The sequence below is a fragment of the Sphaeramia orbicularis genome, chromosome 21, assembly GCF_902148855.1.
Source record: "Sphaeramia orbicularis chromosome 21, fSphaOr1.1, whole genome shotgun sequence".
In the NCBI taxonomy this organism is placed as follows: Eukaryota; Metazoa; Chordata; class Actinopteri; order Kurtiformes; family Apogonidae; genus Sphaeramia; species Sphaeramia orbicularis.
In genome coordinates this window covers 19,616,857-19,635,474 of record NC_043977.1, presented here as the reverse complement: position 1 = coordinate 19,635,474, position 18,618 = coordinate 19,616,857, and the positions used below count along the sequence as shown (strand labels likewise).

Below are 18,618 nucleotides of genomic sequence, written 5' to 3'. Positions count from 1 at the left end.
ATGAGTTTGAGTAATTAAGTAATTATTTTTTGTTGATGAAAGGCTCATTTATTCATTCATGAAGATTAAATTTAATTTTCCCAGCAATGAAAGAAGGCACGTCTCAGTTTATATTTTGTACAAAATTTGCTTAGAAAGATTTTTTATTTTTAATATATTAAAGTCAAATATATGTTGTTTGTTTACAAAGTTTTGAAAATATAAACAGACACCTCTGGCACAGGAGCAAATTTTACCTCATTTTTTCCAATCAAAATTGCTGAAGCAAGAGTTGGGGGTACTTGGGTAAAAATATATATTTCAGGGGGTACTGTAAAAATTTTGAGAACTACTGCACTATATAATGCTTTTATGCAAAAGTGTGTGTATTTTTTATTACTTATTATTAGTTTATAAACTTTTTAAGATTTTTATTTTAATTAGTTAAAGTCATGGTATCAACAAGTGTCAAATAAGAGTCCACAAAAAGGAGATAGTTACCAAATGTCAGAAGTTGAGGTGTTAAGAGAGTCATAGGAGGCTTGTTTCAGCATTTTTTTATTTATTTATTTGTATATATTTATATTCTGTATGTTTACATGTAACAGACACCACCTTAGATGTGATAGAAAAACATAACGGGAATGTTTTTTTCATTGAAAGATCTTTCTTTTTTCAATGTGGTGAAAATAAACAGAAAAATAAAAGAAACTATCATATATAATAATGAATAATACGATATAATAATGAAATCTAAAAAAAAAAAATTAACTATAATGTACATGGAATATCTGTAATCTATCCATGTACGTGTATCGGAAAACTGAATTTAAATAAACTGTTTAAAATCGAGAGAAAATGTTGCATTAGAACAGATGTACTAAAACTGGTAACATTCTCACATTATGTGTAATGGATGGTAAATGTATAATAATGAGGTTAAGATAAGACATAGAAATAGTTTTTAATTAAATCACTATTGTGTGATTATCACACTTTGGTTCTCATTTAGTTAATCTATTCATGAAACACAAGACAATCCTGACTTTGCTGTATGTAGTTGCCTAGGAGACAGTGACGCTGCCATTCAAACCGCGAAGCATGGCATGTTGGGATACCTTTTCTGAATCATGGCGGATCAGTTGGTAGAAGGCTAACGTCTACGGTTAGCATATTTAACGACTGTTTTGTTGACCACATTTTAGGACTGCGGCCATCTGGTGTTTTCTATTCAAACGCTGTTACTACTGGACATAATCTGGGTAAGTGTGCGCTACAGATTTAACCACTATAATAAACGAACAAACTTGCTTTGTTGATATAACCTGCAGCGACTAACATAAATATAACCAAAGCTAGCTAGTTAAATAGCATTGAGCATGCTAACTTAGCTAATGACAATCTCTTAGCTGGTGAACGAGTTGGGGTGAATCGGCGCTGAGGCCGCGGCGTGCAGGCAGCATGTGTGACTGTGATAGCTATTATGTTATCAATCTGGGAGCTAAGCGTGTAAAACTATTTATATCTAATGTAACTTAAGAAAATCATGAAGTCATTGTTATGTCATTAGAAGCTAAGCTACACTAGCTAGCTGAAGGCCAGTTGCTGTGATCTGTGAATGAATGTTACCGCAAGCTATAGTAGCGCAGGCCCAACAATGATGAGCGTTACCTAACGTGCGAATAAACTGTCTACTACTGCTTGAAAACTCAACTTGTTATTTTTGTTATTTACACACTCTGAGGGCCTATTTGAAACCAGTTGTATTCTGTGCAACTTGCGCCGTGTTATAACATGAAGTAAAAAGGCTAACTTAGTCGCTGCAAACCTAAAAACAACATATAACCATATCGTAGCGAGCTAACATTGTAGCATTAAGTTCAGCAATAACTTAACTTATTTACTTGCTACATTACTGTGAATTTTCGTATTTTGCCATCAACATGAGCAAATAATTAATGTTTTAGGGTAAGTTGACGTCCCTTTGAGACTGTCTACAGCGGCGTTGTTACTGTTTTGTGAACATCAGTCCCGCTCACATGCGGCGCACTGTACGTGCAGTGACCCGAACTTTGGCTGTGTTAGCACTCTCAAGATTGTAGATATGTTTTCAAATCAGAGTTGTCTTATAATGAACATGTTCAGTGTTTAAGTAATACTGTTAAACATGACTTCGTGCAGGAAATATAACGTGCTAGGTTAGGGCTAAGAAGAAGTCAAGATGATCCAGCCATTACTCCAAATTTTTTACGAATTTTCCTTTATTAGCACATTAGTCTGGGAAGGCGGCACGTAATGCGAGTATTTAGGTTGGAAAGGTTATGATGCTCTGTTTCACTGTACTACATAGACAGACTTGAGTGTCAGTAGAACGTGTTTGTTTTGTCAGCTGGTGTTCGGCCTTTATTGCAAATATTTATTTTCCTGTGGTAGCTGAGCAGACCTTAAGTATCCATCCTACTTTTTTTTGTCTTACAGTACCTTTGTTTTTTCCCCCCATCTTTAGTGTTCTGGGTAGTCAGTAGGAAGGGGACTGTCTAAAAAATCAGAGGCGCTGTCACAATGGAATGTGCAGTGGACATTCCCTCAGGTGAGTGATGACCCTTGGAAAGCCTTTTTTTGTCACTGTTGCTAACTCACATGTGTGTATTGGTTCTCACATGTAGGTAGAAGTAAGCAGTGGTTAAGACAAAAATAACAGCCAAAAGCTGTGCCAGATAGTGTGACTCAATGCAGTCTGTGTCATTTTGTCTGATCTCCTCTAGCCCTACTACATCAGCCTTTTGAGTACTAGTTGTGATATTCTGTCACTCTGTGTGTTATTTTATTTTAAGATAATGGTCATGTATATCGAAAATGTACAGGTGAGGATGAGGCTCCTGAGAAAGATGACATGAATGCCAAGGAAGCGAATGAACCTCCACATAAGAAAAACAAAAAACACAGAAAGCACAAGAGTAAGAAGAAGAAGAGAAGGAAGAAGGGTGAAAAGGAGAGCAGCTCAGAATCCGGTGCAGAGTCAGATGTAGAGCCACCACCTCCACCAAGACCTGTTAGGACAACAAGAGCCAGGTCAGTACTTATCAAGATTTCTCGACCTATATCATTCTGCTTTTCAAGAGTATGTATTTTAAATTTAAATGTAATAGACTACACATATCCATCATACAAATTGTACGCTTTAAGTGTTACCTTAAGTGTTGTTTGTATGGAGAATATACACTTATTCATTGAAAAACATCTCACGTTTGTAGTGCCAGACTGGCAGCAGCTGCTGGAGCCGCAGAACATGTTGGATCCAAGGAGGAGAGTAAAAAGGATGTAATTACAGGTACTACACCCTCACAAATATTAAAAATGGCAGATGAACAGAGACATTTTTAAAGATGTTAATGTTAATCATCCTTTTTGTTATTATTTATTCTCTTCTTAGATCGCCAAGATGAAGGAGATACAAAATCCAAAAAACACAAAAGGCATGCTGCCAAGAAGAAGAAGAAGAAAAAGAAGAAAGATGAAAAGCAGGAAAAGAAATCACCATCTCGCTCCCCATCAGAAAGTAGCTCAGCTTCAGGTTCTGAATCTGAAGGGGAGGGAGGCAAGGACACTGGTGACAGTAGATACTCTCCAGCTGCAGCATGTGATCTGCAAGAACCAGTAACCAAACTGAGTGCAAAAAGCAAACGAGGGGTGGAGAAAGGGGCTCCCATCATCACACAGAAACCTGAATTGCTGGGAATAACAACAAAAGAGGAGATATCAGATGTGGATGTGTCCTCATTTCGAGGCAAGGACAGTAATACCAATGGATCTGAAAATGATATACGGTTCCCCTCTGAAGGCCAGGATGAGATAAAACCAATCGAAGCAGCTAATATTAAGTCAGAAGGTGGTCATGTTGATGGTGCATTCCTGCATACCCAGGAACTTCCTGACATAATTCCTAAACAAGAAGGTGCCAACCCAAGAGATGACTCAAGCTTGAAAGATCAGGTCAATTCAGTTCAGAGTGTGAAGGTTGAGGTCAGGTCAAGGTCTCCCTCCCCATCTAGTAGCCTGGATACTAAGAAGTCTGGATTGAGTCACAGTATGTCACCAACAGCTGTTCCAAGTAAACAGCAGCCTGTTGATGAAAATAAGTTGGTGAAGGAGCGATCCAGGTCAACCTCCAAGGGGAAAGGATCTGCAGCTCCTGTAAAGAGTCGGCAGCTATCTCGCTCTCTGTCCCGCTCACAGTCCCCCAAATCCAAAGGAAGCCATCCCCATCCCCCAAACCTCAAAAGAGGCCTATTTGTCACTCCCGATCTACCTCTCGCTCCCCTACCCCCAAGAGGAAAGTGTCAAAGTCTCCCAAGAAGTCAAAGTCTCCTAAACGCAGAAGAAGTTCCCTGTCGGTATCCCCAAAACGACGTAGAGGTTCACCCTCTCCTAAAAGGAAGCTGTCACGATCTCCTAAGCGCAGTGGACGCAGGTCCCCTTCTCTGTCTCGGTCTCCAAGGAGAAGCCGCAGATCTGACTCAAAGTCTCGTGGTGGCACAAGGCGATCCAGGACCCGTTCACCCAGACGTGGTGGTGCAGCAGGCCGGCGTTCACGGTCACGTTCTGTCAATCGAGTTCGCCGGTCCCGCTCAAGGTCCAGACGCCCTCTTCGTCGTTCTCGGTCACGGTCACCAGCAAGGCGTGCTGGTGGCAGGCGCTCCAGATCTCGATCCTTGTCTCGACATCGGAGGTCACCACATCCTAGATCCCGACGCTCCAGGTCTATTCGTAGGAGCAGGCGGACTCGATCACGTTCCGTTGTTATCTTAAAGCGTACCCGTCGCTCCAGGTCCAGGAGCCCCCGCAAACGGACCAAGTCCAGATCCCCTCCCACCCGCCGACGATCTAAATCCAGGTCACCTGTGAGAAGACGGTCTCGATCCCCTGGCAGGAGAAACCGCACTCCACCAAGGTCCAGTAAACGCTCCAAATCTCGCTCAGTGTCTCGAAGGCACCGATCGAAGTCTCACTCGCCTGTGCCTGGTAAGAGAAGGTCTAAATCTCCCAGGAAGAGTGGAAGACGGTCAAAGTCCAAGTCTGTCTCTGTTGGCTTGAACAGATCTCAGTCCAGATCCAGGTCTGAGTCAAGTGATGCAAAATCTAACAGCACCTCTCCAGCCAGATCCACATCTTCCTCACCTGTTAAAGGGAAAAAACATTCCTCTCCTCAGGCAGAACAGACAGATGGTGCAAAGACAACTGGACAAAGTGGAGCAGTTTCAGCTCCAGCAGGTCAGAACATGTTCATTTTTTGTTTTTTAAAATACGGCTCACAAATTTGTGCACTGTATCACCAGTTTTTAAAAGAATTTCATCTATAGAAATGTTTTTTATTGCTCTCTTTAAAACCTTGACAACCAAATAGTTAGACTCATAGCATAATTGCCTTAGTCATATTTTTTCAGATCATGGCCAATGATGCAAATTGAAGCTGCAATATTAGGAGAGTAAAGTTACATGGATATCACAGTTTGGGTAAAAATACAATTTAGGCAATTATGCTATGAGGCTAACGGAATGTTAAAGTTTTCCTAATTCTATCTTCTATTTCGCTTTAAATATGCTTCCCTTTAAAAAAAAAAGTCACAGTCCTTCTGAAGTGTATATTATGTATTTTGTTCCCTAAAAATGTCCAAACATGTTATAACTTCATGTCATTTAACTTGCAGGTGTGTGGAAGTCTTTGCCCCCTGCCGCTGCACCTTCCCCTGAAGCTAAAACTGTTTTAGATAAGCTGCTGGAGCAGTCTCAGACTCTAGACCCAAACCATGACAAACAACAGAGTGAGCATGGCAGTTCCTCTAATGAAAGAGATGGTTCCAGATCCCGTTCTGGCTCCAGACCACCTGAGGCTGGCCCAAATGGGTCAGATGGTTCCGAAGGTTCAGATGAAGAAGAGGATTCTTCTACTCTTGTCAAAATTGAATCGAAACAACAGAGAAGCTCCTCCAGATCACCATCTCCAGGAACGAAAAAGCAGCCCTCCAAGTCACGGTCACCTACAGATGGCAGGAAACTTTCACGATCCACTTCATCACCTCGACGATCTACATCTAAGTCTGCATCCCGAAGGAAGCAGTCGAGGTTTGTAGTGTCCAATTTTCTGTCTTGTGTGTGTGTGTGTGTCTGTCTGTGTGTGTGTGTGTCTATGTGTGTACGCTCTGGCCTACATACTCAGGATTTCTGTGGGACCTTAAAGAATTATGAATTTAATTAACCCTGGTCTTAAAAGGTATTAGATGTTAAGACCTTGCAAACTAGTGACATTAATGCCATCAAACCTACTTCGTGCATCAGCCTGTACTAGCAAAATTATGCTTGTGTAAAATGTAGTTGCTTCAACTTTTCTCAGGTCCAAGTCCCCAGTGAAGAAGAATAAATCTGTGTCACCATCTGAAAGAAAGAAGCGGAGGTCTAAATCACGGAGTCCTGCTCGGCGGAGGAGATCTAGTCGCTCACACTCTCCCACACGACGTAAGCGTTCCCACTCTAAATCTCGAACTCGGATCCGCAGATCCAAGTCCCGCTCACCAACTCGCAAGAGGCGATCCCGCAGCCGTTCACCCACTGCTCGGGGAAGGCGGAGGTCCAAGTCTCCAGATAGAAGCAAACGATCGAAGAGCCGCTCCACTGGACGGAGAAAAAGATCCAGATCAGGAGACAGGGGTCGGAGGTCTAGGTCTCGTTCCTCTGATCGTAGACGTAGGTCTAGATCAAGGGGCAGAGGGAGGCGCCCAGTGTTTCGCAGCCGTTCTTTTGATAGACGAGACAGGTGGAAGAGGGAACCTAGTCACTCTCCAGTTCTCATTCTTCGCAAACAGCGCCGCTCAGGGTCCCGAACACGACGTAGCACCAGCAAGACTCCTCCACGGCTCACTGAGCTAGGTAAAGAGGTTTTACAGCAACTATTCTTAAGTACACTGACACTTTAAGCCTACAGTGTAATGTTAAATTTAGCACAATTTTTTTCCGTTGACCTTTTTTTTTCATTGCATATGCACTGCTTTTTGTCTTTATCTCATTAGCTGTTTGCTTTATCTTTTCCTTTGTTTCTCGTCACCTCTTTTTTCAGACAAGGACCAGTTGCTGGAAATAGCCAAAGCTAATGCTGCCGCTATGTGTGCAAAGGCCGGGGTACCCATTCCTGAGAGTCTTCGGCCAAAAGCCATCCTTCAGCTCCCACTACCCACTCCATCTCCTACCCCCCTGTCCCTTCCTCTACCTTTACCCCTCCCTATGGGCATGGGGATGCCCAACATGCCGAATATGCCCAACATGGGTCCAATGGGCTTACCCACTATTCCAGGAATGCCTAGTATGTCAAACATCACCATGAGTGCCGCCATGGCAAGTATGACAGCAGCTACTATGACGGCTGCACTGACCAATATGGGTGCCCTTGCGGCCATGCCTCCCCTGGCCCCACTTCCAACTATCACCAACAAACCTCCTCCATGTCTGGCCCCCCCAACCCCATCCCTTAACCTGGACCACATCGAGGAAGCAAAGAGAAAGGTCACACAGCAGGCTAACATCCACACCATCAAGGAGCTCACTGAGGTAGATGAGGGCACTGGGGAGTGAATTATACTGTATAAAATGTTTCTTTCTTATCTTATGATTTTACTCTTGAAGTACATGTTTCACATAAACAAAGCATTACCACCACATTACTGCTGCTAATACAAGGTTACTACCATATTTTCCATGTGTCTTTGCAGAAGTGTAAGATGATTGCAAATAGCAAGGAGGAGATGGCCATTGCAAAACCCCACGTCTCAGATGATGAAAGCTAAACCCACCCGGCCGTCTTGGTAAACATGCTTTTTTTTAAAATTCTTGTCTTTTTACTCACATTGTATTCACATAATACAATTCAAATACTTGTTCATTTATGTATTTTTTCTACTCTAAACACTGTGATGTGATAGAATGAATTTCCAAACTGCAACTTGTCACTTAGGGTGTATTCACACCTGGAAAGTCCTTTTATCTGCTTATTTTGGTACGGTTCGAATGTAGACTTTAATTTTTTTGTTTGGGTCAGATTGCATACTCATTGCTCTTTTCACTAATGGACCAAAATTTCTAAACAGAAGCACGCATGTGATGAACTGTGCTGGCATTGGACAGGAAAGTTGGGGGCAGGGTGAATCAGAGACAGCAGGTGTTGTTGAAAACAAACATGGAGGTCCTACATGCAGTTATGGTTTTTGGAATATGTATTCTATTTATACAGACACAAACTTCCGAAAATAATGTTAACTGTCAAGAACAGCTCATTCGGAGCCAGTTTCGTAATATGGACATCTGACCAAAGGTCAATGAGACATGCAGTCTCCTCATTGCTCCACATCTGTCCATGGGGCTCATGGCTGCTGCTATTAGCTCTGACTACCCTTGCGGCTCGGCTACTCCCCGAGGTTACAGTGGCTCGTCAAGCACAAAAAGGCGCATGGTTCCTTGGTTTGTTTCATCTCGAGGCCAGTTATATTCACACCAGAAGTGAACCGGCCCAGAGTCTGTTTGGAAATGGAGGTGGTCTCGGTCCACTTGTTTGGTTTGAGTCAGAGTTCGCATGTTTGTATTCACACCAAAAAAAAAATCTGGACTTTTCGGGGAAATGAGCTTTGGTCTGTTTTAAATGGACCAAATGAAATAGGTCGGAATATGCCCTTCATGTGCTGATTATCTGAGTCTTTGTCATTCTTACCCCCCTCTCTTTATGAAAATATCACTTCCATTTTCTGAAATATACCAATATACCCCCGAGGGTCTTGCAAAGTTCTCACCTCAACCCAGTGCAATGTATATTTGTACTTTCTTAATAAAACCTGACTCACTTGACAAAGCTTATATATGCAATTAATAACTTCAAATACATTTCAGAAATGTATTGTATATAGAGGGATATGTTCTCAGAGTTCCCTTTTAGCCTTAATGTGCTTCTGTTGCAGCGACAGCATAACTGTAAAAAATGACTATTACTTAATTACATGGCTCAGTTAAGCAGATTGGTGCCACTACCACAGCGGCATGTGATGTTCTTTTCACTTGGAAAGTTGCCTTTTATAATGTTGATCTTTGTCGTCTCCACTCATGGTGAAGAACTTCCACACTGATGATGTCTTAGTGTGTGTGACTGTGATGTTACTCAGTGTGTCACCATGCGCATGGCATGAATCAATGGGCAGTTCATGCATGCAAACTTGACCAGCATAGAACTAAACATATCTGAAATAGATCAGCCGTTAACCCGAAGCTGATCCAGCTGGGAACCAGACAGTCAATCTGTGCATGTGTTGGGATTTAGCTGCCAATTCTCACCATGAATTAAATAAGATTCTTTATTTTTCTATTTCTTTTAACAGTCACTACCCTCACAGGACCGAAGGAAATGCCCAAAATGCTTTACAGGAGGACCTACCATCCCATCTTTGGCAGCCAGATGACCTGACTGAGCTTCTGAAATTATGAAGAAGAGCATCCTAATTGTCAGAGGGACACTGGCACTAGCCACTGCCCCACTCAGCTCCACAGTTTGCTTATATTTCATTGAGAAAGCAAGAGACAGATTGTCACCTGTGATACCACTGAGAAAATTGGACACACTGACTTGTGTGCACAGTAGTATGCCTGTGTAGTGTGTGCAATGTGAGCGTGTGTGTATGTGTGTACATAGTGACTTTCACCACCGACCCCTCAGTGTCGCTGCTCACTCAAGCAGTCACTGTTGTAAAGACTGAAGAGGAAACAAACCAAACTAACTAGTGGCGCAAGTGTTTTTGTAAAGATTAGTTTCTCTAAATTTGTTTTACCTATATGCTTTCTTAAAGGTTTGTGTTAAACAGAGACTGCTTCCCTGTTCTGCTGTATCCTCTTCGTTAATTGTAGTTCCTGGTTTTATAACCATATAATGCAGAAGTTTTGGTAGATCCTCACATTGTGGTTTCTTTTCACAAGCCAGGCTCTCCAAGGTCACAACAAAGAGTGACAACAAAACTGAGTGGGTGTCAGATGTGATCATTTTGATGAGGAAATAATTGAATATATTGGAGGATGGTTGGAAGTTGAAATCTCGTTCACAAAGCTCCATACTGCCCTGGGTTTTTTTTTTTTTTCTTTCTTTCTTTCTTTCTTTCTTTCTTTCTTTTCTTTCCTCTCTCCATTTTTAGATGGCACCAAGCTAATGTTTGACTCATCTTCTGTTTGGATTTTTTTTTTTTTTTTTGGTGTTTTTCCAAATGCCTGCTGTTGATTTGAGCTGATATTTAATGCACCACAGTTTTAACACCTAACCACTGACTCTGCCTGCAGGGGTCACATGTGCAAAAAACCCTGCAAACTGTCAAATGGCCCTACATTTTAGATACAAGAGGTTTTTAGAGTGCAAACATCTGAAATGCCAATGCCATAAGCAGTTTTGTAATACTTGAGGCTGGTGTTCAGAATCTGAGATTCTGATCATGGCTAAGCTGTGGTCATGTCAACCTTGAGTTAAATCTCATCAAAAATTTGCAGTTTTCATGATGGAAAAAGCAAGCAAAGAAAATGTAACTACCCTAAATTTTAACTGTTGGTTGAAGTGATAGATGCATAGAGGAACATTTCAACTACACTGTGACTGAAAATGATAAAGAACAGGTGTATTTTAAGTTTATCAATTGAGCTGTTTATATCATTAAAACATCATTTGGCCTGGCTTGTTTTATTTGTTTCTTTTAGAAGCATACATAAAGGATGCATTTGTGTCATCAGTTCAAGTTACTTGTGATTATCACCAATATGAAGAGATAGCAGTTATGTCCCCAGTACCAGTTTATGTATTAGACAATCAGGTTCTTGGTCTGTTCCTGTGTAAATATAGCCCATGTGTTTTATATGAGTTAACGGTTATATTACATGGGCTCTTCACTTAACTGGATTTCTGTTGTTTCTGTTAAAGAAATCTGCAAGTACATTGAAACCCAAAAAAGCCTGTTTTATTCATTGATAAGTCTAATATTGGCTTTATTTGTAAATGTCATACTGGCTAGTATTTGGTGTGTTAGAGACAGAATTTACTGAAGGTATTTTCTTGGTTAGACAAGTGAAAGACAAACTTGGTGCTTTTAGAACAACTGGCAGGGATGAGACTTGAGGAATTGTACACTCAGTTTATTTTCCACCAGAGACAAATTAGGATTCATCTTTTCATCTTTTCTTTTTGTGCCATTCTTCATTACCCAGGGTTGTTAAAATGTGAGAGATCTGTGAAGGTTTTGTAAAACAAACTTCTGTACCAAAATGTAGACTTGACTCCCTGATGTAATCTTTTAGCTATTTTAATGACAGAAAAATGGAAAATTCATTTTAGTAATTTTGTTTTTTTGAGGGGAGGGGGAGTCATTTGAATATGACATTGCTTGCTTTGTACATAAATGTGTTGATTATTAAAAACTTCAATGATCTGTATATAGATGTGCAATGTTCTGTGTTTGCTTGATTCAGACAGATGATGCATGTGTAACTTCGCAGATGGGGTTCATTTGAGCCCTTGTTGAGTGATAATACACTGACTTTCCATTCTTGATAGTTCTAGTCCGTCTTTCCCACAGTCAGAGATGATTTGGATTCGGCTTCTTATACAACTATTGAACTGACACCAATCTTGCTTATTGCTTGCTCCATTACGGACACCCTTTTACTATTAAAGGTGTAATTTGATAAATATATAAATACACAGGACTCAATACTGTCGGGTGTAGTGACATAGACCTAGCTGCACATTAGAAGGAAGAGACTGGCTTTTGCATCAATATTAAAAGCTATTACTGCATAGATGGAGCCTAACAGCACAACCCGACTGCACAGCTTATTGATTGTGATAGTGTGTGTGTGTGTGTGTGTGTGGGTAGACGATACTCACTTCAGCCTGCAGTGAAGAGCGATAAAGATACATTTATTTATTATGAGAATACTGTTCGGATTGTAAAAGAGCCGACACAACCTCTGTGTTTTTCCCAGATGCTTGGATTTAATAACATGATGTTTTCAGAATTACATTTTGCAGAAAATACCTGTAGTTATCCAACTGTCCTACAAGTGGTGCACTTTCTCTTCATTTCAACTGTATTTTTTTTTTTTTTTTTTTTTATTAGTACAGACTAAATACACACTGCAGAGAGAGAAATCAAGGCACAAATTATCAGGCAGTTTTTTGGCACTTCATCCAGCTAAAAATGCATAAAAACATTCATGGGAGAATTTAATAGACTGTGCGGAAAAAAGGCTGTAAAGAGTTTGACACATTAAATGGTTTACTTGGAGTTTACAAGACTTGCTTAGATGTCAAGTCAAGTGGAGTGACCCAAGGCGATCTTCACAACATCTTTATCCTACTTCATGAGGAAAGTTCTAATGACTTTAATCTGTGGATTTGTTGAATTGGATAAAAAGGTCAAAAACTCCAGAGTTAGAGTTTGCTCCTTAGTCTTCATCATGGGGTATAAACTGTAAGTCGGCACGGCAGGAGAAAACTATTATCACTTCTACATCAATGGATTTGGGGTGGGTGGGGAGGGTGTATTCTTACAGGGTTTTTTGATAGATAATAACAGTGATTTACAACCATTCAGCTTGGTACACTGACATAACATTAGTCTGCTGCTGAAACCTGAACATGAATCAATTTAATGTAGTACTTATGTATTATCATTCCTATAATTATTATTTCCACTTCACCCTTAACCCATAAAAACCCAAACAGCCACTGACGACCAAAATTATCTACTGATGTAAAATGTTTAATACCTGTTGATCCATTAATCCTATCAATACATGTGAATAATTGGTGTAAAATACAGTTTGTCATTTTTTCATGGTCATCAGATATGACCCATTTGGATGTTCGGAGGCTCTGTAGTGAACATGGAAACACTGTCATCTTCTAAAACATTGATTCACCAGTAAAACCCATGGAGTTGAATCAATGACAGTGGATGGACACATTTGTTTTATGCTCAGTTGTTGATAAATTTGTTGAAAATGTCACTTTTTCTTCAGTTTTCTTTGTTTGTCATTTAATAACCTTTGAGTTTACTGAGCTTCAATGAACATCAACATGATCAGTGGATTAAATGTAGGAAAATACCTAATTTACACTGAAAAAACACTAAATACAGAGGGTAATATTATAATAAATGGTGATAAGAAAGATTAAATAGAGAGAAAAATTAATTTGGGAGCTGCCACTAAAGTAGCACTGGGTCTTTATGGGTTAAATGAATGGCATAAACTGAGACGCAAATGAAAAAACATATCAATGGCCTAAGAACAAAACCCTCAATCTGAAAAATGCTCTTTTTTGAGAAAATTTACAATATCTTGTTGTTTTCTTGCACAATGCTATTTGTTAAAGGTAATACAGTCCCCCCAAAAATATGTATTATTTATAGGGGTTTGTTACCAAATAGCATTCTGCAATATAATAGCAAGTTTTCTCGAAAAAGTGCATTTTTCAGATATGATGTTTTGTTTTTCAGCCGTTGATATATTGCAAGTATTATTTCATGTCAGTAGGCGCTTTCATTTAGAACAAAAATGCTAAAAAGTAAAAGATGATCCGGTATTTTTTTTTGTTGCTCCAGTTATAGTCTTGTAGTCTGGGTTTTTAAATTACGATGTGGTTCGGGGTTAGTAATCTGCCTGAGCCAATTTAATGACTTAATTTGTGGAACGTACTGTAATTATGTTATCAGTAATTACAGTTACAGCCCTCCTGTCAGTGTCTGCATGTGGGCTTGTTTACACACAACAGTCACGTTTTCATGTGCACGTATGTGGCCTGCATACCAAGCAGCAAGTGAGTCATTGGATTTTGCAGATCAATGGCCGTTGGTCGATGGATGGCTGAGTGCTTTGCAACGACTACCCATCCAAGCTCTCTGCCCACTCTGTCAGGCAGCCAGGAAAGGAGGTCACGAACACAAATTTCCTTTCACTCTCCTCTGCTTTTCATTTTCCAAACGCACTCTCACAGCACTGCTTTACACTCACACTTTTTTCCCACCACCCATACATACATATACACCCACAAGCACACACACACAGGATAAGCTGATGAATTCAGCCTGTGGTGGAGTACTGGATCAGAGTGGAACTTGTTTCACTACAATGTGAGACAGGGCTAACGAAGACAACAGAGACGTGAAGAGAAAGGGAGAAAAGAGGATTTGGGAGAAATGAGAGGCCAGGCGAGATAAAAGCTGATGAGAGGAAACAGAAAAGCAGCCAAAACAGTGAGAACAAAAGCCAAAATAAGATGCCTAATTTTACTGAGAAGGATTAGGAACAATGCCTACGGAACTGAGTGGAGCTGTTCCTGTAACTATTAGAGCCCATGTACTGGTCAGGAGAATAAAATAAATAAAAGGTTGTGACTTCTACTGTACAATCAAAACTGTGTGGGCACGTTTCACTTCAGTCATACATGTGTGGGTGTACAGTGTACAGTAGATTTGCCCAAAAGTAGTGGACCCTGTTGTAAAATTGTACATGGACTACGCATATTGCATGAATTAATATTTTATGAGGGCACTTGGGAGTCACTTTAAATCTGTTAGAGTTAACCCAATTTAATTATTCATGCATTTATTTAATTTTCTCTTTTAAGACGCAATATTTGGATCACAATGAAAAATTAAATATGTATTGAGTCGCACATTTACAAAGTATGTTAAAATATAGGTTAAAAAAAATCTAAAAGTCTGAAGTCTCTGTTGTAAATATGTACTGTAAATAGTCTGTATAGTTTTTATTACTGTTATTTATTTTACATTGTTATTTGCACTATGTTTATGCATGCACACTATTTTTTGCCCTTTATTCTGTTGCTGCCTTAACCGTTGAATTTCCCCATTGTGGGATCAATAAAGTCTAATCGAATCGAATCAAATCGAACTGATTTCACACAAACCAACGTTACTTCATTTAGTCATGATAGAACAGAAATATGTGTAGTGTAACGTGGACAGTGAACAGATAAAAGGAATTATTAGTATATTCATCATTTCATATAATTCATCAAATAAATAACAATATAAACAAAAAGTGTAGGGGAGACCAGGGACGGTTGTAATAAAAGGATACCTGTACTCTCTCAGTTTGACCAATCAGAAACGAGCTGTGGTGATGTCATCAATACAGTCCATGCCCACTTACGAATTAATCTCACTGGTGAAGCCTCATGTCTCTGAGTTGAAAACTGATTTTTCAGGTAAGAATGTAAAAATTTTTATCACAAATACATGTATTTTTTTGCATGGTGTCCATTGTGTTGTAGATACAATTGTTTCAGTTACAGAAGCTCAAGTAGTAGTTTCTGTAGTTTAATTTGATGTGTTGCATTAGTGCTAGTTTTGAAGCTAAATGCTAAAAACGGTTAGCTTTTTAATGGTTGCCTGGCATGTGGAGGACTGTAACTGTTCTTAAAAAAGTGTAAACACATGTATTTTGCCTTAGGCAGTTTGCTGATTTAATTGTTTCTTACTAAGTACTTCTGCACCTTAAAAACACACTGTTCAAAAGTGTTTTGTTTATTGTTCAATAGACTGTTCAACTGTTTAAATGCCTTTTAGTACTTACTAAGTACTTTGTGCAGCTTTGCACCACACTGTTCAAAAGTGGTTTGTTGATTGTTCCACAGATCCCCAAGTGTTCAAATGCTTTTTCACATAAACCTGTTTCAGGGTACAAAACACAGACACACACAACACACACCCGTTTATACTTTATTATTCTTTATTTTATTACCTCCGCCAAGGAGGTTATGTTTTTGCCGGCGTTGGTTTGTCTGTCTGTCTGTCTGTCCGTGTGCAAGGTAACTCAAAAAGTTATGGATGGATTTGGATGAAAATTTCAGGGAATGCTGATACTAGCACAAGGAACAAATGATTACATTTTGGTGGTGATCGGGGTGGGGAGTGGGGGGGGCACAGGGGCCCACTGATCTGCCTTGGCAGAGGTCTGCACTCTCTGAGTGCTTCTAGTTTATTTTGTGTTATATACATCTATTTATTGTAATTAACTTATACTTTTTTATTGATTTTATTATTACTTTTTTGTAGTCTAACAAGTTTATGATTCCTTCTTTATTATTACCTCCGCCAAGGAGGTTATGTTTTTGCAGGCGTTGGTTTGTTTGTCTGTTTGTCTGTCTGTCTGTCCATGTGCAAGATGACTCAAAAAGTTATGGATGGATTTGGATGAAAATTTCAGGAAATGCTGATACTGGCACAAGGAACAAATGATCAAATTTTGGTGGTGATTGGGGGGGGGGCGACTGATCTGCCTTGGTGGAGGTCTGCGCTCTCCAAGTGCTTTCCTAGTTCATTAAAGTGCTTCCATACATATATTAGTGTAGATCTTTTTTAAGCATGATAATTTAATAATAATTGTTACATCCATTGTCAAGTAGTGTTACAACTCGACCCAGTACTGGAGTAGGTTGTAACAACATACCTCTTTGTATTTGACATTAATTTGCAAAATTTGTGATGGTATAGTAGAAGTCCAAGTGTATGTCATTTATACCAGTTAAATATGGGTACCACATGTCAAAATTTGAGATCTCTAACACAAAGAACCACTGAGTTACACTTGCTCAAACAAAAAGTGTTACTATCATCCCTGGTCTCCCCTATTATACTGACTGAAAAGGCTGATGCTTGTATAAATGTGCCTGTTTATATTCCTACTAATATAAATAAGATACCCTCCAAAAACTCACCTATACAACTAAATTATTCAACAAAATTTTTATGTTTTCAAATCTTTCTTTTAAAAACTAAAAGTGAATTATACATTTTTAAATCTAGACTGGCAGTGTTCCACAATTTAACCCAGCCACGTTGCAAAAGAAACCTGCTTGTATCCGTGGTCTTGTTCTTTCACTCACTACCCACAGCTCCTGTCCATAGATAAGGGTAGGAACACAGATTGGTAAATTGAGAGCTTTGCTTTCTGACTCAACTCATTCCTCACCACAACATATCAGTACGGCATCCACATCAGTGCTCCAATCCGCCTTTTGACCTCCTGCCCCATCCTTCCCTCACCTGTGAATAAGATACTTCAGATATCTCTTATATTATATTTATACTCCTGTATTAACCCATAAAGACCCAGTGCTGCTTTTATGCCAGTTCCCAAATGAAATTTTCTCTATATCTAACGGTCCTTAAGTGATTTATGACCATTTATTTATAATATTATCCTCTGTATTTTGTATTTTATCAGTATAAATCAGGTATTTTCCTATATTTAATTCACTGATCATGCAGATGTTCATAAAAGCTCAGATTAAAGTCGAAGGTTATTATAAAAACAACAGAGAAAACTGATGAAAAAGCTACTTTTTTGTAAAATCTATCATTAACTGAACATAAACACAGTGTCTCCATTCCCTGCCATTGATCCAACTCCATGTGTTTTACTGGTGAATCAATGTTGTGGAAGATAACGGTTTTTCCCAGTTCACTACAGAAACTCTGAACATCAAAACGGGTCATATCTGATGACCATGAACAGACAACAAACTGTATTTTCCACCATTTATGTATATGTATTGATAGGATTGGTGGTTCAACAGGTATTCAACAGTTTAAATCAGTGCATGCTTATGGTCAGTGATGAATGTTTGGGTGTTTATGGGTTAAAAATGACTTTTGTCCAAAGTCTGGGAGTGATTTTTATTATTATTTGTATTATTCTCCTATATACTACATCACATGGAAAAAAATGTAGTTTGATCATATTATAATAGCAGGTTTCTGCAATAAAATGACTGAATTTTCTTGTTTTAAAGGTTGATTATAGTTGAATTTGGGACCTTGGATATCAAACAGATGTGATTCTCTATTGGAAAGGTGAGACTCCTTATTAACCCCAACACGGAACCAATGAACAAGTATAACGTAGCTTATTTCCCTATATTACCTGTTGTGTGGCTCTTGTGTATTAAATGTAATATCTTTATATGAATGTTGCTTCTATAGAGTTGGGTCATCCAGTTTTCAGAGGAGGTGAAGGAGACGCTGGCTGAGAGTTGACCTATGAAGTCAGCCGTAGAGACTGATGCTTCCTGACTGTAGCACGTGTTGGTGTGAATGATGAGGACGATGGAGGAGTGTGTGTGTGTGTATGGATGTAGGACTTGAAGTGGGTTATTTCTTTAGGGATATACTGTGTTTGTGTGAGTCAGACATCATAGAGCATATGTTGTATAGTAGTATGCATTCAACCAACACAGCAGCAAGCGTGTATGCATGAATGTATGCACGTGTCTCCTCTTTCTATCTTCTGTATGTGTGCGAGACAGCAGTGGGAATGTGTATGTTAGTTCTAGCCCATTGCTCAAGAATGAGAGCAGAGGTAGAGCTCCATGTGTGCGTGTTGTTTGTCACCGCGATGAATGGAGAGCCCATGGTGACGTACACCGAGATCAAGGTAGATCAAGGTTAATATGTGCGTATGTGCATGTGTTAGCTGCAGGGACTGAAAGTTCCTCCTGCTGTCACCACTGATTAACATAGCATGAGTCTGAACATCAAAGGTGAGACT

At 39.5% G+C, this 18,618-nt stretch overlaps 1 protein-coding gene across 1 annotated transcript; it reads left to right on the top strand.

The window, feature by feature from the left end:
• Window positions 1-1,078: 1,078 nt before the first annotated feature.
• Window positions 1,079-10,150, top strand: sona (SON DNA and RNA binding protein a). The gene is given in 11 exon segments (XM_030124522.1): window positions 1,079-1,241; window positions 2,486-2,569; window positions 2,844-3,051; window positions 3,234-3,310; window positions 3,413-4,131; window positions 4,134-5,250; window positions 5,688-6,102; window positions 6,371-6,903; window positions 7,091-7,578; window positions 7,740-7,832; window positions 9,390-10,150. Coding segments are annotated over 9 exon segments (3,660 nt in total). The 5' UTR covers window positions 1,079-1,241; window positions 2,486-2,541; the 3' UTR covers window positions 7,815-7,832; window positions 9,390-10,150.
• Window positions 10,151-18,618: the final 8,468 nt, after the last annotated feature.